Below are 23106 nucleotides of genomic sequence, written 5' to 3' on the forward strand. Positions count from 1 at the left end.
TATATATATATATATATATAGAGAGAGAGAGAGAGAGAGAGAGAGAGAGAGAGAGAGAGAGAGAGAGAGAGAGAGAGAGAGAGAGAGAGAGAGAGAGAGAGAGAGAGAGAGAGAGAGAGAGAGAGAGAGAGGTAAGATCTAATGAGTCCAACATGGACCATTGAGTCCATAAGTCCCTCTAAGGGCCATTGGATGGACTAAATGGAAGGTTGAGATGAATTTAATTAAAGGCCATTAAAAAGAAAAGGAAAAAAATGTGGATGGTTGGATTGAGATGGATGGTTGAGATTGAAAATTACCCAAAAAAATTACCACTAATCAAATTTCTACACACTAATTAATTTTTCTTTCTCTCTCTAGCCCCTAATTAATCAGTTTTGAGTTTTAGATTTCAGAAGTGTAAATGTAATGTTGTATGAGTTTTACAAGTGTAAATGTGACGGAAATATAATTTTAACATTTTACAAGTGTAAATGTGATGTTTTACAAGTGTAAATGTAACATTTTAAGAGTGTAAATTTGATTTTTTGTGACGGAAATTTTGAATTTATATAATTTTAACATTTTACAAGTGTAAATGTGAAGTTTTACGAGTGTAAATGTAACATTTTAAGAGTGTAAATTTAATTTTTTGTGACGGAAATTTTGAATTTATATAATTTTAACATTTTACAAGTGTAAATGTGATGTTTACGAGTGTAAATGTAACATTTTAAGAGTGTAAATTTGATTTTTTGTGACGGAAATTTTGAATTTATATAATTTTAACATTTTACAAGTGTAAATGTGATGTTTTACGAGTGTAAATGTAACATTTTAAGAGTGTAAATTTGATTTTTGTGACGGAAATTTTGAATTTATATAATTTTAACATTTTACAAGTGTAAATGTGAAGTTTTTCGAGTGTAAATGTAACATTTTAAGAGTGTAAATTTAATTTTTTGTGACGGAAATTTTGAATTTATATAATTTTAACATTTTACAAGTGTAAATGTGATGTTTTACGAGTGTAAATGTAACATTTTAAGGGTGTAAATTTGATTTTTTGTGACGGAAATTTTGAATTTACATAAATTTAACATTTTACAAGTGTAAATGTGATGTTTAACATTTTAAGAGTGTAAATTTGATTTTTTGTGACGGAAATTTTGAATTTACATAATTTTAACATTTTACAAGTGTAAATGTGATGTTTTACAAGTGTAAATGTAACATTTTAAGAGTGTAAATTTGATTTTTTGTGACGGAAATTTTGAATTTATATAATTTTAACATTTTACAAGTGTAAATGTGAAGTTTTACGAGTGTAAATGTAACATTTTAAGAGTGTAAATTTAATTTTTTGTGACGGAAATTTTGAATTTATATAATTTTAACATTTTACAAGTGTAAATGTGATGTTTTACGAGTGTAAATGTAAACATTTTAAGAGTGTAAATTTGATTTTTTGTGACGGAAATTTTGAATTTATATAATTTTAACATTTTACAAGTGTAAATGTGATGTTTTACGAGTGTAAATGTAACATTTTAAGAGTGTAAATTTGATTTTTTGTGACGGAAATTTTGAATTTATATAATTTTAACATTTTACAAGTGTAAATGTGAAGTTTTACGAGTGTAAATGTAACATTTTAAGAGTGTAAATTTAATTTTTGTGACGGAAATTTTGAATTTATATAATTTTAACATTTTACAAGTGTAAATGTGATGTTTTACGAGTGTAAATGTAACATTTTAAGGGTGTAAATTTGATTTTTGTGACGGAAATTTTGAATTTACATAAATTTAACATTTTACAAGTGTAAATGTGATGTTTAACATTTTAAGAGTGTAAATTTGATTTTTTGTGACGGAAATTTTGAATTTACATAATTTTAACATTTTACAAGTGTAAATGTGATGTTTTACGAGTGTAAATTTAATATTTTAAGAGTGTAAATGTAGTATTTTAAGAGTAAATTGTTCCTTTGAGTGTAACTTTGGTCCTTTATAAGTGTCAACTTTGTCCTTTACGAGTAAAACTTTAGTCCGACTACCAAAAAATGCCACCATCATCGTCCTTCCCCACCAACTCATATCCACAAAAAATATGAGTGCAAATTTATATAATTTTAACGAGTGTAAATGTAAAGAAATACAAGTGTAAATGTAAAGAAATACGAGTGTAAATGTTAAGAAATACGACTGTAAATGTTAAGAAATATGAGTGTAAATTTAAAGAAATACGAGTGTAAATGTGAGGAGATACAAGTGTAAATATAAGAGAAATACGAGTGTAAATGTGAGGAGATACAAGTGTAAATTTAAATAAAAACGAGTGTAAATGTGAGGAAATACAAGTGTAAATGTAAAAATTATAAGTGTAAATGTAAAGAAATACGAGTGTAATTGTAAAGACATATGAGTGTAAATGTAAAGAAATATGAGTGTAAATGTAAAAAAATATGAGTATAATAAATATATTTATTAGATCTAGAATAAAAATCATGATAAAACAACATCAACAACACTAGATCTAATAAAGAGAGATTGAAAAAAAAACATCTAACAAAAATATAACATTAAATCTAATAATAATAACAATAATAATAAACATAACACTTTATTGTTGAAAAAAAAAAAAAAAAAAACAAACAAAAACAAAAACGACAACAAACACAACAACCACCACCATTTATTTACACAACTCTCAACTACTGTCAGATCTACTCTCAAATCTTTAAAAAAAAAAAAAAAAAAAAAAAAAAGGAAAACGAGAAACAGAGAAAGAGATAAACGAGTGCACACACTACACTAGACACGAACAAAGCATAAAAACCCGACATGGGTGAGAGGAGAGAGAGGTGGCGGCAAGGAGTGGTGCGTGGTGGTGCGGCGTGGTGGTGCATGAGCAGTGCGGCCCAGATCTGCAAAAAAGAGTGGAGATATGGTGGTGTCGGGTTGTGACTTGCGAGAATGGCGGGTAGGGGTGGTCGGTTGGTGAAAGGATGGGAGTTGGTTGGGCTGTTTGAGGCGTGGGGCTCGGATCTGGAGGTGGTTGTGGTTGTGGTTGTGGTTGTCGTGGGGTGGTGGTGAGTTAGTGGTGGTTGTCGTGGGGTGGTCGTGAGGTTGTGGTGGTTGTCGTGAGGTATTTGTGGTGGGGTGGTCGTGAGGCAGTGGTGGTTGTAGTGAGGTGGTTGTGGTGGATCCGAAAAGGGGCTTTTTTTTTTTTTTTTTTTGAATTGATGGTGATGGTGGTGGCGGTCTTTGCTAGTTGGTGAGTGGCGCAGAGAAAAAGGTGGTGGTGATGTGCGGTTGTTGTGGTGGCGGTCTTTGCTAGATGGTGACGGGGCAAAAAAGGTGGTGGTGATGTGCGGTTGTTGTGGGTCACGACAGCTGGGGGGAGGAGGCACAATTGGTGGTGGGGGGTGGGGTTGGGTGGTGGTGGGTGAGTGAGGATGAGGAGGGAAATTTTTTTTTTGATTTTTTGAATTTTTGGGTTTTGGAATTGTTTTGGTTTTGGGGGGTTTTTAGAGAGATGAGTGGGAGGATAATTGTGTGATAGGAGAGAGAAGTGGGTGGAAAAAAAAGGGTTATATAGTGAAATTAGGGGGTTGATTAGTGTGGTAGTGAGAGAAACTGATTAATTAGGATTGATCCCCTCCATTTAGCATTAATCCCTCCCTTTTTTCCTTCAATCTCAACCCTCCATCCTATCTTTTCAATGGCTCTTATGAGGACTTAGGGACTCAAAGGTTGGAGGTGGACTCACTTGATCCTTCCTCTCTCTCTCTCTCTCTCTCTCTATATATATATATATATATATATATATATATATATATAATATTAATATGACTTAGTACTTGTCCTTTCGGTATAATTTGGTTCACTTCAAGTCATTTTAGATCGGGCTATTATGAGTTCGACATTTTTGGGCCAGGTCATCTTGGGTCCGGTCAACATTGGGTTGGATCAATTCGAATATCGAGTCATACTCTGGTCAAACAAGTTCAGATAAATGTTTACGAGCTTAGTCGATAAAGTAACTGAATTGAAAGTGGTGTTCGTCAAACTAGATGTGGCAATTATTGACACGATCCGAACTCGACACGAAGTTAGTGAGTTAGGGTTAAGACGTTGTGACGCATTTAAGTAATTGAGTTGATACGGACACGAAACGAAACTTAAACCGGGTTAGGGTTGAGCCTTTTTTACATGAACCCGACACGAATAACCGATTTACTTAAAAGTGTCATAATATATTTGAGTTGAATCAATAACCCTACTAAGGCCCTGTTCTTTCGGACTTAAAGTCACTTAATTTAAGTTCACTTCAGATCTTACAAGTTCAGTTCAGTTCAGATCAGATCCTATAAGTTCAGTTCAGATCCTATAAGTCCAGTTCAGTTCAGATCCTATAAGTTCAGTTCATTTCAGATTCTATAAGTTCAGTTCAGTTCAGATCCTATAAGTTCAGATCCAATAAATTCAGTTTAGAAAAGTTATATACAAAGTATTATTTTTAAAAACCGACGCAAAAACATTTGACATTATTAATTATTTGATACATATATACATTATTATTTTTAAACCAAAATTATCATTCTTTTCGTTATTTTTTATCGTTATGTAACCGTAGTATAATGTATGAACAAACCAATGTATATAAAGCGGAAAAATGTTATTATTTTACCTTGTGTTTTAGACTATATTTTCTTATCAGCGTTCTCTCTTGGCTGCTCACTAATTTCTTGTAAAAAATTTGTTTAATCTCAATGAAAGTTTGCGTTGATTTTTATAATAATAATAATAATAATAATAATAATAATAATAATAATAATAAAAGGTGCGGTTTTATAAAAAAATAAGTAATAAATAATAATAAAAATAACAACAAGAACAAGAACAATGATAATAACAATAACAATAACAATAATAATAATAATAATAATAATAATAATAATAATAATAATAATAATAAAGTTAAATTAAATTAAGTTAAATTAATTTAAGTTAATTTAAATTCGGATCGTGTAAGTTTAGTTTAGATCCTATAAGTTAAGTTCAGATCCTATAAGTTCAGTTCAGTTTAGATCCTATAAGTTCAGTTCAGTTCAGATCCTATAAGTTCAGTTCGGATCCAATGAGTTCAGTTTAGTTCAGATCCTATAAGTTGATTCGATTCGAGATCCTATAAGTTGATTCGAGATCTTGTAAGTTGATTCGATTGAGATCGATCCGTTTGATTCAAAAGAACAGGGCCTAAACAACTTAAAATTAAAATAAGCATTTCCATTCATCATTTTTGGGATAAAGGGCAATAAAGCTTAGTTTAATATGAGTATATTAGTTTAGGGTTAAGCGGGTTAAGTGAGTTAAAAATGATCTGTTAAAAGATAAATGGGTTAAACATATCTGTTGAGTTGAGTTATAGAAAAATTAAATGGGTTGAGTTACGGTTGAGACAAATGACCAATTTATGTAATTGAGTCGGGTTATGATTAGGGTAGTTGTGACCCGTTTAAAATTGACACGAACACGACACGACTCGATCTGTTTACCGGGTCTATTCAAAACGCAGGACTCTCCCACACACATGACACAACATAAGAAAAGTGAAGTGCTTTGAAAATTTGAAAACAAACATCCACACCAAGTAGGTAAACTTAGTCATACCTGTGCGCCAGTGCCATCGGTCATCGCCGGGCTTCCTAAGTTGGCAATGAGCTCAATTCAAGTTACCCGAGAGACCATTCTACATGAGTAACAAAACTTTCACGTGTCATTAATTTAGGAGAGACATCGTCTCGGATAACAAAACAATTTAAACTTCGATTATCCCTTCTCTTATTCATGATCTTGAGCAGTGGCGGAGCTAGCCAAGATTTATCGTTAGGATGACGAAAAATTTCAGCACAGGCGAACAAATAATGGAATAACATAAATGTGAAAACAAAAATCGGAAATTTTGACTAAAACATTGGAATATTTCTCTGGCCAATCGGGGTGAGCGCTCCTGCTAGCCCCCCTAAATCCGCCACTGATCTTGAGATTACCTTTGTTCTTTAACCGTAAAAAACGAGACATTCTGCCACGCCTCGCTTACTATTCTACTAAATCCGCCATTGATCTTGAGACTATCTTTGTTCTTAAACCGTCAAACTGGTTATGTATGCAACTATGCAACCATCATCACATTTACTATACTAATTATCTAGTTATATTAAAGATTATCTAGTTATATTAAAGATTCACACAATTCAATAGAAGTAAGTTGAATGAAGGACATTAATACTAAACAGCAACAATATGGTAGGAATACATAGTATATAGTTCTGAAGATTCGAGTAGCGCGAATGGCTTTCTCGAAATCATCTGTAACAGATTGTAGTATTATTATATTCGCTATTAATTAGTAAAGACGCCATCTTCTCAGCTTCGTATCCTTTCCATAACACCAAGCTCTCCGTATACACTCCCCAATCCAAACAACTGCTCTCAGATTTTTCAAGTTTTCTTACTTGGCCAGTAGAAATATTATACAATTTATCCCCAAGAAGAAAAACTTTCCCATCATCATTCTCACGATAGAGTACATTAATTGAATATGGCCAACGGTTAAAGAATAAATCATAATCGTCAAAATTCGAACATCTTGAAATCCAATTAGTCCACACCCCTTTTCCCTTCCCCTGCTCCAAGATCCATATTCTCAAACTTACACTAGAAATGCTGAAAAGCGCTAATGACTCCTCTAGAAGAAACAGAAACCTCTCAGTTCCTGGTTCAACCGAAGCAGCTGGGATTTCCATAGTAGTGAAATTTTCCGAATCAAAGTTAAACGAAACAAGATGAGCTGATTGAGAACCTGGTTTACCTACAATCCAATGTGCAGCACCTTGAAAGTAGAAAGCATGTGGCGGAATACGATATGACCCAAACATACTATAAATGTAGCTACAACTGATTTCCAGGCCATTATTTCTTATAGTCCATTGTTGATCGCTGAGTGTAAAAACTGCAACATAAATCTCGCTATGCTGTATACTCTGAAATTTTCCGTATGATAATGCAACGACTTTATAGTCCTTACTGCGAGGGGCGAATCCAAATAAAATCGTAGCACGGGGTAACGGACAAGGAGGCATTAAGAATGATTTTCTTATCGAAGGGTTCCATAGACTCATTCCTTCTCGATAATAAACGTAGTCTAAATTGCCAACATTAACATAGCAGCCCATCAAAAGCAACTCATCACACCTACCTAATATACAGTATCTATTGGAACTCTGGAAAATATGAGCAGTTTTTTGAAGAGTGTCATCGTGACGATCTGTCAACACGCATCCTCTTGTTCCATGGCATCTCAAGTTCAACGCCTCAAGAGCAAATATTTTACTCGTGTTGGAATTTATTTTGTGTCGTTTAAGGGCATAAACGAAGTCTGGATGATCAATAATGGAGCACCAAGATTTGCAAACGCACCTGAATCTTAACAGGGTTTTCACTCGTAAATTTGCTAGAATATGTCTCCAAATTTCTGGAGGCAGATACTTGTCGTCGAAACTATGGTCCATGTTTGATGACGATGATGATTTTTTTTTTTTGCTTCTGCTTCCTCTTTGCTTTCGCCTTAGAATTTCAGAGACGAATTTAATCAATTAATCAATAATCAAGATTAATAAACACAAATTCTGATTTAAGACTCCAACCTAAGTTATTAGACCTAGCGCTAGCGTCCTAGCTCTACTTGGTTTTCCTTTTCCTTGTCCCATGAGTAATACAAATTCTTACATTATACGGAGTAATAATAAATTCTTTTGTTAGACGGTTTACATAATTACACCAAAACTTAGAAGAAATTCTTTTCTTCTTTTTGTAAGGACGTTTTATATATTCGCGCAATCTACCTAGTATAAAAGCTAGGTTCTTTCAAGGCTTCTCATTGGCTGAAATTTTTTAGAAATTTGGCCAATATAGGACCCACCATGTTCTATACACCATTTAATTACCCTCTCTTCTCTCATCTCCTCCACCCAATTCAAATCTGAAAAATTACTCCGAAGAAAACGATTTTGAGTTTATTTTGCACGTTTTTTTTATAATAAAATCAATGTATTAATACTCCGTATAATCTAAGCTAATCTAATTTGAATTAATATAATCTAATTCTTTTAAATGATCTCAAGAAAGCGATTACAAATATTTAACATTTAAAAATTACTTATATTTTTTGAAAAAATTGTTTTAAAATCTTCAAAAAAATCCGAAAACTAAATTTAACAATTTATTTCAAAAAATTCTCTTTAAAAATCCCGTAATTCAGTATAGGAAAAATATGCTATTAAACCATAAAAAACTTATATAAAAAAAATAAGATTTAGGAATTTAATTGATAAATATTCTTCAGAAAATATCCAAGTCATTTAAATTTAATAGATTTAATTTCCGTTCTTAGAAATACTCTATTGTTTTGTCAAAAAAATAAAATAAAAAAACTTCAAAAAAGGGGAAGATTACATTCAAAATATGGGATTTTTTAAAATTAACGAAAATAAGTTTTAAATAAATGAAAAAAAATAATTTAAACATAATATAGGCAACGAAATAAAGTAAAAAGAATATTATTTAAAAACACATACTTACTTATATTGAGTAATTTTATTTAAAAAAATAATACTCATTAGATCTATGATATTCACTAATAATTTTATAATTTATAAAAAAATAAAAAATCAACTTTTAGAAAAATAACCATCAGATCTATGAGAATTTGAATAGAAAAAAATCACAGAAACATGAACAAAAAATGAAACCAACATAGCTGATAGTGAGAGAGAGTGACAATTAGGTAAACATTATCGAGTAAGGAGATGATATATTGTTTAAAGAATGAGGATTATAGAGAGAAATTATAGGGACTATGAATCCATGAGATTTACGAGAGATAAAGTTGAGACAGAAGTGAGAGAATGAGTTTGAGGGAGTGATATAATGATGGTGACTGGTGACGGTGTGTTTGATGAGAGAGAGCAGGGAGAAAGAGACGTGTGAAGTATGTTAGGTTAGCATTACTGATTTACTACTATTAGGTGAAGGTGGGGGCTTTGGCGATATGTACTGGGATTTTAATGGGTTAGTTTGAGGTTGTTTAAGCCTATTTTAATCATATTTAGATTTTGAACCAACAGTTTGTTATTCAACCTATTTAGATTGACACGAATTATAGAGTAAGACGGATCACCCTGTGAGACGGTTTATTTCTACAAATAAACTATTTATCTAATACTAATAAGTAAGTTGTTTTTATATACAACGAAATCGTCTCACCGTGTAAAACCATCTCATGTAATAACGACTGTATTAATGTTATTGTCTTTACTATATTCAATATTGTCGATTGATATTCTTACTTATAATTTTTTATATTTGAATTTCAATATTTCTACATTTTCTTCATTCATAATTTAATAATAATAATTGTTTAATAAGTAACCCCGTGCAATTTTTGCACGGGATTAAAACTAGTTTTTTTAGAAACCGCAAGTGATTTCAGTCAAAATATTTGGCTTCTGTTCTTCACGCGAGATTGCTGAAGCTGTACAGACATGCAATGAGAAGTGCAAGGCGAAGCGCCTTGCCACTCTAGAGTTATGTGTTTTCTTTCCTCTAGTTGTGCTGCCGCTTTGGATTTGGATTTTTATTGAATTTCTTCTTGTCTTTTAAGTTGGTGAAATTCTGAGATTCAGGTAGATTGAAAATTTAACCATCAAAACGCGGCATTATGATTATGATGTCTTTCTTTTTCACTCTAGACATAACAAACAATTCACTATCTGTAGATGTTGTAACAAGAGGAAACCCATCTTTTTTATTAACTGGCGTTCATAACAAACCAAGAGAGTCATAAGAAGAGGCAGTCCCTTACGTCCCAATTTCTGGAGCGTCCCATTGTTGTAAGGAACATAAAAATTCCCAAAGTAGTCATTCATTCAAAAAACAATCAAATTTAAAAAGACGGAGATAACTCACGCAACTCTGCGTACAGAGAAATTTACTCACATCAAGACGGAGATCATTAAGTAGCTTTGCAAACAATTACTTCAAGTACGAAGATCAAAGTTATCTTGCAAATCACACCCACAATTTCTAGCTAAACAAATAACAATAAAAAAAAACTCTGTAACTTCTAATACTTATTGTTTTAAGAGTAAAAAAAAAAAAGTAAATAAATTACAGCCAATTCTTGACGAAGGTTTCGAGGGTCAAGAATCTGAAACAATAAATAGAGTCACAAGAAGAGGCAGGTTAGATACTTTGACATTAGAAAGTGGACATCAACAACAACAAGACCGAAGAAGCCGTAGCTTAACTGTAAAGACAGAGAACCTATGTGCGATAATGTTATGTGCTAGCTGGAACTGCATTCGAAATCCATCAGTTAAGCAAAAATATGTCAGAGGCAGCATCGTCATCCATAACAGTTAGTTCGCAATTACTTTGATTGGTACCGTTTTTATTGCACAACGCCACGCTCTCAAAATACGCTGCCACATCTACATCATGGCTCGTAAATTTTCCAATCTCCCGTACTTGGCAAGTAGCAATATTATAGGACTTTGTCCCATAAACGAGATAGCCACCATCACCCTCACAATATAAAACTCTTTGTGTTGTAAATCCCACACAGTCGAACAAATCAAAACCAGCACTGCTCGAACGACCTGAAAACCATAGGCTCCACTCCCTCTTTCCACTCTCTTGTTTCAAAACCCATATTTGCAAACGTATAGGATAAATACAGAAAAACGCTAGTGAGTCCCCAAGAAGAAATAGAGACCCTGAAGTAGTCAAATCATCATCCAACTCAGCCGGCAGTTCCAAAAAAGTGAAATTTTCAGAATCAAAATCAAGGGTAACAAGATGAGTCGGATCATCAAATTGATTACTCGAATCCCCAAATGGAGCATTTCCAAGCCAGTGAGCTGCACCCTCACAGAAGTAATAGGGCCCAAACAAATGCTTATAAGACAAATAGTCGATATTAAGGACATTATCCCTGACAGCCCATTGTTGATCACTAAGTGTGTAAACTGCAACACGCATCTCTGGAACCTCTACACCTAAAATGCATTTAAATGCGATTGCGATGATTTTATAATCCTGACTATGAAGCGCAAATCCAAGTACAAACTTAGGCGAGTACCCGTCAGACGGAAGAAGGGGACAAGGAGGAATTAGCAACGATTTTCTAATACTTGGATTATATAAACTCATCCCTTTATACATGCAGTTTCGAAAGCGGCTTATCAAAAGCAAAGAATGACATATTCCACTAAGATCGTACTTTTCAGAACTCTTAAAAATCAAATCGATATTTTGAAGATTGTCAACCTTACGAAGTGTTAACGAGCATCCTCCGTCTCGTGTGGATCCCATTCTCTCGAGGGATAATAACTTACTCGACGATTTGTTATTGTTGCAAAGTTTAAAATTCAAGTAAACAAAATGAGGGTTATCGATAATGGAACACCAAGATTTGCATACACACCTGAATCTCAATACGGTTTTAGCCGACAATTTTGCGAGAATTAAAGACAATACTTCGGGAGGTATGTATTGAATTAAAGATATCTTCGGCATCTTTATGTTACTGCAACTCATATTTTCTCCAATTGATAGATGATGGACGTAGTGAAATAGGTTTTCTTTTAGATGGGGCGAGACTCGAAAGGAATTCTAGGTTTGTTTGCGCAATACTATCATGTCTCTGGGATTAGAGATATCCTTATTATATACTCCTACCGGCCCCAAGTCTAATCAAACTCTAGTACGGAATTTTTTTTTTTTTTTTTTGGTGATGACGTGAAGTATCCCATATCATGGGAATCAAGCTTGAAAACCATGGGATTAGAGATATCCTTATTATATACTCCTATCGGAATTCGAAATGAGTATGATGGGTGAACTAGGATTTTTTCTTGGACTCCAAATAAAGCAATCCAAAGATGGAATCATGATCCATCAACAAAAGTACATTAAAGAAATGCTTAAGAAATTTGGGATGACTAATGACAACCCTCACTCCACACCTATGGTATCCAAGTCCAAATTGGACAAGGATGAGAAAGGTAAGAGCATTAGCGAAAAGGTGTATCGAGGTATGATTGGATCACTTCTCTATTTAACCGCAAGTCGTCCCGACATTCTTTTTAGTGTTTGATTATGTGCTATATTCCAATCAAATCCGAAAGAATCTCACTTTAAAGCCGTTAAACGCATTCTTCGATATTTGATTGGAACACAAGATCTTTATTTATGGTATCCCTTACATTGTACCAATGATCTTATAGGATATTCCGACGCGGACTATGCGGGTTGTAGCGTCGATCGAAAGAGTACATCCGGAATTGCAACGTTCTTGGGTCCGTGCTTAATCTCATGGGGCTCAAAGAAACAAAACACGGTTGCTCTTTCAACGGCCGAAAGTGAATACGTTAGTGCCGCTCATTGTTGCTCACAACTTCTATGGGTAAAACAACAACTTCTCGATTTTGGTATTATTTGTGACTCCGTTCCCATTTTATGTGATAATACGAGTGCGATAAATTTATCAAAAAATCCTATCCAACATTCTAAGACCAAGCACATTAAAATCCGTCACCATTTTATTCGTGATCACGTAGAAAAAGGACATGTTGAACTTATTTTTTGCAAAACCGAAGATCAAATTGCCGACATATTTACTAAACCACTTGCAAGAGAACAATTTGAGAAACTTCGGTTACAAATTGGCTTAATTAATTGCATGTAATTTCTATGTGAATTAAACTAATCCCTCACATGATTGACTAAAACGGGTTTGCTATCCTTCATTCTAGTTTATTCATTCCATCTTATGTCCTTAATCGATAAATCGTCTTTGTCTTAATGATCGCTCAACCGGACGTCTATACTTATGTTTAATTGTCATCCACCGAAATGTTTAAGCAAATTCTCACCCACTTAATTATGTCACATTTCTCACCCATTTAATTATATCACCTACCCTACAACCACCCCACTACCCTCCTCCTTATCCTCAAAGAAACCCAAAAGCCTAAAGAAATCCAACAGCCATCTCAAATTAACGGACCATACCCTCTCACCTTATTATTCACCTACCCTTGTTTTACCATGGTCAAAACATCTTTCAACACAAAAATCCCGTCTCCATCACCCACAATGTCCCAAACGTCATCCTCTCACGACACTCCTGTCAACCCCACCTCTAAACCTAAAAGATCTCATGCCTTCCCCATCAATCCTTCACCAGAAACCGTCCAACAACCACAATCCTTGCCAACACCTCCAAACCCGACTCCACCCTCCTCCGCAACAAGGAAACGCACCAGATCCAGGTCCAAAAAATCGTCCTCTGCGTCTAGCACCTCATCCGAACCCATCCTCATCAACATCGAAGAAGCAACCGATGATACAGGTGGATCTAAAGCTGCTCGGAAATCGCCAAACAAAAAGGGAAAACCCGCATCCAAACTATCCGATATAATTGAAGAGGAGACCGAATTTGATGAAAATGAGAAAGGTGAAGATGATGGTATTGATAAATCTGAAAAAAGTGGGGAAAATCATTCTCATGCTAGTGAGAAACCTAACTCCGGTGAAAAAGATGAAGAAAATTTTGAAAAGGAGGAGGATCCGGTCGACCAATCGGTCAGATCTGACGAAAGCGAGGAGGAACCAGTTCAAAATGAACCACCAAAGAAGAAGGGAAAGAAGAAATCTGCGGTGAGTAAGGGGGAATTTTTATTGGGTTCGGATGCCGTCACCCTCTCCGGGAAATGGGATCCGTCTACTGTCAAAGATCAAATTGATGCTAACCCATTATTCACTGATGAAATCAAAAGAACTTGCGGAAAACCACTTCACAGGGATGCTCTTCACACTCCACGGGTCTACCCGTCTTCGTGGCTCTCTTCCGACCCTGCCTTTTCGGATTTTGAAGCCGCCAATGTGGCTCAAGGTTGGGAGGATCTTCTTCAATTAGAGGCACCCGTCTTTGCCAGTGAAGTCCTTCAGTTTTTCGCCACTGTCCATGTGCTCTCAAGCTTGAAAACCCTAACCGCAAAAATTAATGGTAAGTCATTCACTCTTTCCCAAACTCAGTTTGCCAAAATCCTCTCCATTGACAATCAGGGATACGACCTTACTCATGCCGGAAAAACTTGGCCCGCCTTAGATTATGCCTCCCCCTCCGTAATTGCCAAAATCGTGACCCCCTTTCACCCCAAATGCAAACCCGTTAACCCCAATGAACTCCCTGCCCTACCAAAGCTCTTGTTCAACCTACTGTGTCGTACCATTTACCCATCTAATGACCGCACAAAACTTACTGTTGCCCAACACTATCTCATCTTTCACTTAATGACTCACAAAAAAATCAACCTCCCTAGCCTTTTCTTTAAACGACTTGCCATGATCGAGTCCAAAATTCAAGACCCCAACTACACCAACCTCATTCGCTTACCCTATGCCATGTGGATTTCTCTGATTATTCGGTCCAAAGGGTTGCTTGTTAAGGGTAGTGTCGGTTCTCAGGATATGTTTGATATGATGTCGGTTGGAACCTTGGGGAAAATGATGCTGAAAACTGAGAAGGGTATTTTGGAGGTTGCCGAAACACCCTCGGGAAAGGAGGGTGTTGTGTCTGGTGTTGTGGGTGGGTCCTCGGTCCTTGAGACCTTAGCTCAGGTTCAGGAAGATGTGGCATGTCTTCCGGGTCTGAAAAAGGATGCGGAACTCATCAAGTCTACTCTTGATTACCTCAAAGGTGAGGTTGCTATCATCTCTGCTTTACTTCAAGAGAAATATGAGGATGGTGATGCAGGAAATGTCGAAGGTTCGGACGATGATGATGATCTGGATGGGCTCCCTGTTTCGACCCACTAAACCCATATTAACTCCTAAAAATCAGCCTAACCATTTTGTTTGCCACCGTTGCCCACTAGTAGAAAAACCCCCTACGGTGGCGGTCATAAATGACCTTTTGTGGCGGTTTTTAGAGATTTAAGTTCCGTCATTTATCGCGGCGTCATATAAACTATATGGCGGTTATAGTCGGTTGTTGAACCGCTGCCATAGCTCTTCTATAGTGGTGGTTGTTATACAAAACCGCCATTATAAACTTATATAATACGACTGTTATTAAACAAAAACCACCAACTGTAACTAATCTATAGTGGCTGTTATTTTTTGCAAAACGCCAACATAGATATTTCAATAATAACTTTCCACCACTACATATTCTCTATAATGTCGGTTGTTGTTAAAGAACCGCCATTAAAAGTAAATATGACGTCGGTTTTTAGTAACGAACCGCCACTAAAGGTAATTATGACCTCGGTTGTTAGTAACGAACCGCCACTATGAAAAAACAGTGGCGTTTCATACTTAAGAACCGCCACCATAGACAAACATTTTTTTTTAAAAAAAATTATTTGCAACCAAAATTTCAGCAGCAGTGTCGATATTGATTTGATAAGCCAAATAGAGAAATAAATAAACAATACATACAAAAGAAAGTCAACCAACGAACTTTAATATCATCCGACAAAACAATAGTGTCGATGTTAAAAATTATACATCCAATTTTATAAATATCACATATACGTCTAGTGAATAAACTAATCAAACATTTCATGTTCTCTAAACACTTAATAGCCCATACGTCTTCAGCATCTTTCATCTGGACAATTAACATAGTTGAATCTTAACATATTTGAATCTGCAATAATACATTTAGCAAACCAGTAGTTAGAAAAACAACCTAAACATTATTAAAATCAACATAAGACACTATAGAACACTCCCGAGTTTGATTGAAAGCTTTTGCATGAGTGAGACAAAACCAGATGAATAAGCTAATGAGTAATGACTTCGTACTTGCGCTGGTTTTGTCTCACTTAGCGATGTGCTACCTCTATTATCAGGTTTTGGTTGTTGCCAACCCTGCCAACACAAATGCATTGATCCTAAGGAGTTTGTGCCATCAATCCCAGAAAAGAACGTCACTTGCCTGACAACGTTGGACCACAACCGAGTTTTTGGTCAAAATTGTTGTGCTAATAGCCTACAAAATTACAAATATATAAGGTGCTCACAACAAGGGATCTTAAATTCGTGGGTCTTATTTGTCGGATTCAATTGTTCGATAGTCTATATATTAGCAAGTACTCCGTATTCTGTATATTGTTGAACAAACAACTGGTGTTTATTTGCATGATACTTTCAGAAAAAATTATAAAGCAAGTCGCGTTGATTCGTATTCATTTGTAGCCAAAAATCGACAGTAGAAGTTTTAGTGAAATCATATTCTTTAAATTCAATCATTAATCTCTTATCGTAAGATAACAAGGTTTGATCTTAATGTTAGCAATCTATTCATGCTTTTGTTCATATAACAGTTCATGGTAATAGTTGATTTGTTCATGTAACAGTTGACAATTAAGGTAACTTGCCTACTATTTTATTTCCTACTGTAAACCTGCAACAACTTGAAAATGTGAATAAGGAGTAAATACTGTGTATTGGCCAAGAGGAGCTCTAGCTGATGATAATGCATGGGAAGTGAGACAGATTCCGAAATAATTTTATTGTACTGGGACACTCAATTATCATTATCCATCCATGAATAAACCTAGTATGATTTGCATAAAAATGAAAAACATGAGAATATGTCGATGCAATGATGGAAATATAAAGATAAAAGAAGTGAAATATTAAATGCAGTGGTCTGTTCATGGACATCTCGACATGAAAAAACACAGCTAGCTATTAGCATCCGATATTCTATCTATTATCCATACTTGACGCTTACCCATATGATCACCATATCTAAGGCAGGTGACTCTTACCAGGCGGACCATCAAATAGAGTCTGAAAGAATGAACACAATTGACATTGACAGTCTTTTCACAGCAAAAAATACGAACTGAAGTCAGACATGTAAAATACTCAGTTTATACTAAGCCAGTGGCTTTTTAGGAGAAACAAACTTCCCCCGAGCCATTAACATTGAACAGAACCAGAGATAAAATTATGCATTCAATAGGATAAAACATGGATCTATTGACATTAATTTTGTGAAATCAAATTGCTCATAATGGCTATCAAGCTGCAAGTAAAGTATGTAGAGCAGCTTGTCCTATTATGACATAGTGGCAGAAAATTACAGCTTTGTTTGTACTAATTCCGACCCCATGTCCATGAATTGTTTGTCGTTTCCATGTCAATCAATGCCTTCATGGGTGATTCGATTAAACAACTTCCACAACAAATGAAAAAAAAAAGACTAGCAGAGAGCAAAGTGAGCACATACAGCAGCAGAGACAAGGCTCGTGTTCAATTGGCCGTTAATCTTCTTCTCCGTTTTGTAATTTCCATGTCAATCAAAAATCTTGACAAATCTGCAAGTCAATACAGTATCTTAATCAAAATAATGAATGTACTAAAAGAAATTTGTCATAGTTTAGCTTCATCTGGGATTGCAAACAAATAAAAGCGATATAGAAACATAATGAGAAAAAAAATATAGCTAAGGTGCATATAACTGATCTGAAGCGTATTATATAGGCAACAGAGATCTGCTTGTAACATGTAGGTACCAGTAAACCTATGAAACCCACAAGGCTTCAAGTAAGTCTTCTTATAGATATATCAACCTGTTGCTCGGAAGAGCTCCATGGAGATACCAGCCACTCCAACAACATCTACCACTCACGAGACGTAGTTATGTCAAGCTCTCAAGCGCACTCGTGTACTTAGATCAGAGCTACATGAACTAGTCACAATCTCATCGCTTTAAGACAAGTAGAATGACGATGATGCAAAAATCAGAGTGTCAAAGCACAGCGGCAGCTACAAGCACAACAATATCTGACAAACTGAGCATAAAGTCAGAAAATTTCCCAACGAGAGCTGAGCACCGGAGCATAGTACATGGAAAGTATTGACTGATCTGCAAACGAGCATCAAAGCACTGTCGAAGGCGTAGAACAGACTTGTACTCATTAGAGGAATTTTGAATTGGTTTTGGGATACAAAAAATCAGATATCGGCACATTGTTTAAGAGTACAACAACCAAACAATAAGTGCTCAAGACTAACTACCTTAATACTAAAGCTGATTGATACAATACAATGATAACTTAGTTGATGAATTTCGATCGTAAACTAATAAAGTATCACGCATATTCCACAATAGAAATTTAACATACCAACTCAAATTGCACTGAGAAGTGTAAACACTTTATAAATCAACCAAATAAAATCATTAGCCTCTCTAATCAACAGATGCATCACGGCATTTTCTAATAAGGAAAGGTCAATTAATAAGAATTTATAAGGTTCATACAAAATGAAATACTCAACTCTAATTCCGTATGTACCAAAATATAAGGTTCACTCTAACTAGAACCCAGATTTATCAAAATTAGGGTTTCACTTTCCCCAAAAATTCAACAATTTCAAACAAACAAATCAAATTGTTAATCGAAAGATAAGATTAATGTAAGAATAAATCAAATTAGTAATGAAATCAACATATAAATTGTAAAAAAAAAAGGATGGAGAAAAGGAAATCATTGAAAGTCGGGAATAACGACACCAAGAAAGTAGAAATCGTGAACATGGGAAGAACGCCGGTGGTTGATGCTGATGAAGAACGCCGGTGATGGACTATTCGTCGGTCCCGGGGAGTAATGGTTAGGGTTGATAGTTTGAGAGTGATGGAGGTTGGGGAAAGTCGTAGTGAATTATGCGAGTTGAAATTAATGTGAAGGACAGTACGTTTTATTTTATTTTTTTGCTATTAAAGTCGGTTGTGATTAAAAACCGACATAAAAAATTATAATGGCGGTTTTTTGTCCAAAAAATTGTAACTTATCATTAACTTTTAGCGTCATTTTTAACGTCGGGTGTTAATATAACCGCCACAATTGACTTATGGTGGCGTTTTCTATTTAAACCCGCCATAAAAAGTTTCAATTATCACGCCGGTTCTTACTTAAACCACCACAATAGACCTCCTACAAACATAAAAACTATGTTCCCGCCAATTATTTGGGCTTTTTGCGGCGTTTCTATTAGAACCGCCACGATAAAGGCGCCACGATAGGGGTTTTTTCTACTAGTGGCCCCTACCCCGCTTTTATCTATTTTGGTGGTGTACTCTTTAAACTATGCATTAGCCGTACCTGTAATACCCGCCCTTTTAGGGACCCTTTGACCGTCGTTGACCGACCTTGGGAGCGGAAGTAGTCTTAGGAAAGTATGCCAAAACCTGTTTGAGCTGCGTGTTAAGGGTGGTACTCGATAGTGTAGAGGCTACTCGATCGAGTAGCTAGGGTACTCGATCGAGTAGGGGGCCACTCGATCGAGTAGGTTGGGTACTCGATCGAGTACCGGGTTTTCAGCGAGGGTTTTATATCGCGTTTTGTTAAATCCGCATATCACTTCCGCCACTTTCCTCCTATCCTTCAGTCGCCCCTTTCCCTTCCCTTCACCTCAAAACCTCCATGGAAGCCTTTTTGAAGATCTTTGAACCTTGGGAGGGCGTCACTGGTGTCGGGTAGCGATCTCTTGCTGAGTTTTCCCTAATAGGTATGTCACAATCATCATCCGTGCCTTTGTCTCTATAGTTAGGGTTTGCTTGTTAGTAATAGATATTTGTATGGTGGTTATAGGCTTTGCTTGGTCATTTGGATATGTTATACGTCGGCGTGGATTGGTTGCGGTTGCTTAAAGGTAGGTTCGCCTACTCAGTGTCTGTAGATGGTCTAGTGTGTCGGATTTTGTGGCTGTGTTGTGTTTGGTTGTTTGCTATAATTATTGTATCGTGATGGTTGTGGTCGTTGTTGATGGTTCTCGAGATGCGTTCTCGGCTGAGTGGAGTCACTTGCGGGAGTGGCTTCACGCCCTAGTTTCGCCCTTCGTGGAACCCGCCACGGAAGGGGATGTGCACATTAATGGACAGGGTTATCGCTCGGTATGATGAGCGGGGCTTAGGTGGGAACGGCTGCGGTCCCCCACTGGCAGGGCTGGTCCAGTGGACAGTCAGTGACAGATTTGGTTGGATTATTGTGATTGCGGTTGGGACTAATATCATTGTTTGTATTGTTGTTTGTAGTTGCCATTGTCTTATCTTGTCTCAGTACTGACCTTGTGTGGTTGTTTGTTTGTTATGTGTCTGCCGTGATCCCTTATGGTGAGCAGTCGGTCTTAGCAGGTGTTGATGTTGTGGATAGCTGGAGTCCGGGCAGGGATGAGTCTTCACGAGATTTATTTATAGTAGCGAGTAGCTCTGAGTTGTACCTTTTACATCGTTTGTTGTTTAAACCGCTTGTAATATAACTTAATAGTTCTTTTATTGACGTTTGATAATTACTTTCCTCGGGCAACCGAGATGGTAACGCCCTTATATGCTAAGGAAGGCCTAGTTAAGGCTCCTCTGGATATGGGGGTGTTACAAAGTGGTATCAGAGCGACGATTTTGGAACCTGTAACAAATGAACATAATGAACGTAGGGAGTCTAATAAAATGAACCTGGTGTATGTGTAATGGGAGCCTAGCTGATGTTAGGTTTTGGGTGAGTAGGCGCCCTCATTTCAAAATCTTGGCCCCATGACACTTAAGCCAGTCACATGGGATGGGAATGTGGAGTCCGTGTGTCTATGTGTGCTATGTATGTTAAGTGTACCGGAGTTACCTCCGGTTAAGTCTTTGTTAGAATTGCTAGGGGTGTATTAGTGATATATTAGACCGTGTATGGTAATTGTCGATGAGATTAGTGAGGTTCTTTGGATGATTAGTGAGCTTATATGATGGTTATGAGATATGTGACGAAAGTTTATGTAATTGCTATGAAGATAATTATAGTATAGTGAGTTATAATTCGAGACATAGCATATGGTAAGGCGTTATTGCCCTATAGAATGGTCGAAATTTTTCCATTTGCGTAGTATTTGATTTATGCAAGATAGATTACTTGGGATGGAATGTAAGACATAATTGAATAAGTGGGTTGCAAGGTGTATAATTAGGTGATAAGTGAAAGGAGGAATTAATGTAAATTATACGTTTCAATTTGAAGTAAACACGAGTTTAGTAATAGCACGTAAAGTAAGTTTAAGTGTAATAAAATGACACGACTAGGTTCATAAATAACTCGGTGGTGGTAGACCGAGTTGGGTAATTTGTATAACGTAACGTGATATGTCTCTTAGTTGTTGAAGGGTTGTATTTTGTGTGACAATGGTTACAAAACGTGATTGAATGTGATAATTAGTGTCGGATCCCGAACTTAGTTTGGAATCGACACGCGGCGTTGTTTTGCGGGTATCTTGAGTTACTTAGTGTTCGGATCGAGTACTTAACTATACTTGACCGAGTGCGAGTGCTTACTTGACCGAGTAGACCTCACTCGATCTAATTAGGAAGCTATGATGTCGGGATGTGGGAAAATTCCTGCAGTTACTCGATGATTTAGCTCCTACTCGATCGAGTAGGGTGGTACTCGATCGAGTACCCCAGGCACTCGATCGAGTAGGTTACTGTGCAGTAATTCCTACGGGTTTTCTTAAAACCCTTCATCTTTCTATTTCTTCCTCTTATTCCTCTATATTTCGACACACCTACACCTAAATCACCCTCAATTACTTATTTCCTCTCAAATCCTCTCTTTCTCTTGGGTTAGTAGTGATTCTTGGGGTTGATTTCTTAGTTTAATTTCGTTTCTCTACTTTGTTCATCAATCAAGGTATGCTGTTCTTCCTAATGTACATGGTTTATTGCTTTGAATGTGCTAGGAAAGTAAAACAATCTGAAATTTTCGATGATAATGACCAATTTGGTGCTTTTAATTATTGAAACATGATTCACATGCTTTCTTTCCATGTTTGTTGGTGGTTAATTGCTGTAAATTAGATTAGAAATTGCAAAGGTGAACTCGAAATTTCTAGGGTTTCCAAAATTGAAATCGATTTTTGGTTGTTTTACAATGGTTAGATGGTAGAATTGAGCCTTAAGTATTGTTTATATCATGTTGGAGGATAGATTTTGATGATTTTACCCTTAGAAAGTTGCCTTAGAACTCCGTCTTAAAAGTGCCTTAAATGGAAATTCGTGATTTATAACTGAAAAATTGATGTTGTAATTGACAGTACAGGCATGAGTTGAACTTCAATATAGTAATAAAAACGATGCTTGATGAAAACATGCCAAAATTGTCTCAGCTGTAAAGACCGACTGAAAATTTTAGTTGAGTTGTTGAACATAATATGAAAGTGATGATGATATGCCATAAATTATTCTTTCTCTTGAATTAGTAACCTGTAATTAGCAATGTAAATGGAACGACCTTTAGAAGCATGCTAGGATATTCGAATCGCTGAGTATATGTGTTCACATGCCAAATTTTCATAATTGCGGTTTATAAGTGGCTACAAACTGAGACTATATGTTAAAATTGAGGAAACTATTGATGACATGTGTGGACCTAGCTGAGCATCTAAGTTTAATGGCATGATTTATTTGCTTCAAATATTGAACTGGTTGATGAGTTAGTGAACTTGCTAAGTATATAGAACTCAAATTGTATGAAGTATATGCCTACATGTTTTATACAAATTGTTTGACCTTATACCTAAATCAGATGCCGAGACTGAACCTTGGAACCCGCCAAAGTAAACGGGGGAGGGGTAACCCACCTGAGTTAGGGAAGGAAGTGGACTGTGGTACCCGGATCCCGAATACCCTACGGTTGTTTTTGTTGACTTCAAGCAAAGGGAGCGTTTTGTAGCCTTACAAAAACGCAAATTGAGACCTACAAAGTGTATAGACACCAGTGTATTAGAGGAGTTGGAGATAGAGACGGATGTCCGTCACATATTCGAGACCTTGGGTTTTACGGGTTTGTATAGGCTGAGGAAGCATACTTACCCTTTTCTTACCTTGGAGTTCATGAGCTCTTTTAACTATGACCAATGGTCGTTGTCGAGTTTAGATTGATGAATACCAGTTTTTCGTTGAATATGGACTGTTTGCCTCTCACCTTGGGTTGGCCAAGCC

At 36.0% G+C, this 23106-nt stretch overlaps 1 protein-coding gene across 1 annotated transcript; it reads right to left on the bottom strand.

Annotated features, from left to right (window-relative positions):
- Nucleotides 1-6352: 6352 nt before the first annotated feature.
- On the bottom strand, nucleotides 6353-7558 carry LOC141587769 (F-box/kelch-repeat protein At3g23880-like). Its single transcript, XM_074409238.1, has one exon. The coding sequence runs from the start codon at nucleotides 7556-7558 to the stop codon at nucleotides 6353-6355; it is 1206 nt and encodes a 401-aa protein (XP_074265339.1).
- Between the last annotated feature and the right edge of the window lie 15548 nt (nucleotides 7559-23106).

Source organism: Silene latifolia, chromosome 6 (assembly GCF_048544455.1).
Source record: "Silene latifolia isolate original U9 population chromosome 6, ASM4854445v1, whole genome shotgun sequence".
Lineage (NCBI taxonomy): Eukaryota > Viridiplantae > Streptophyta > Magnoliopsida > Caryophyllales > Caryophyllaceae > Silene > Silene latifolia.

Coding starts and splice junctions, on each gene's coding strand:
- LOC141587769 (XM_074409238.1), bottom strand. CDS start 7,558: ATGGACCATAGTTTCGACGACAAGTATCTGCCTCCAGAAATTTGGAGA.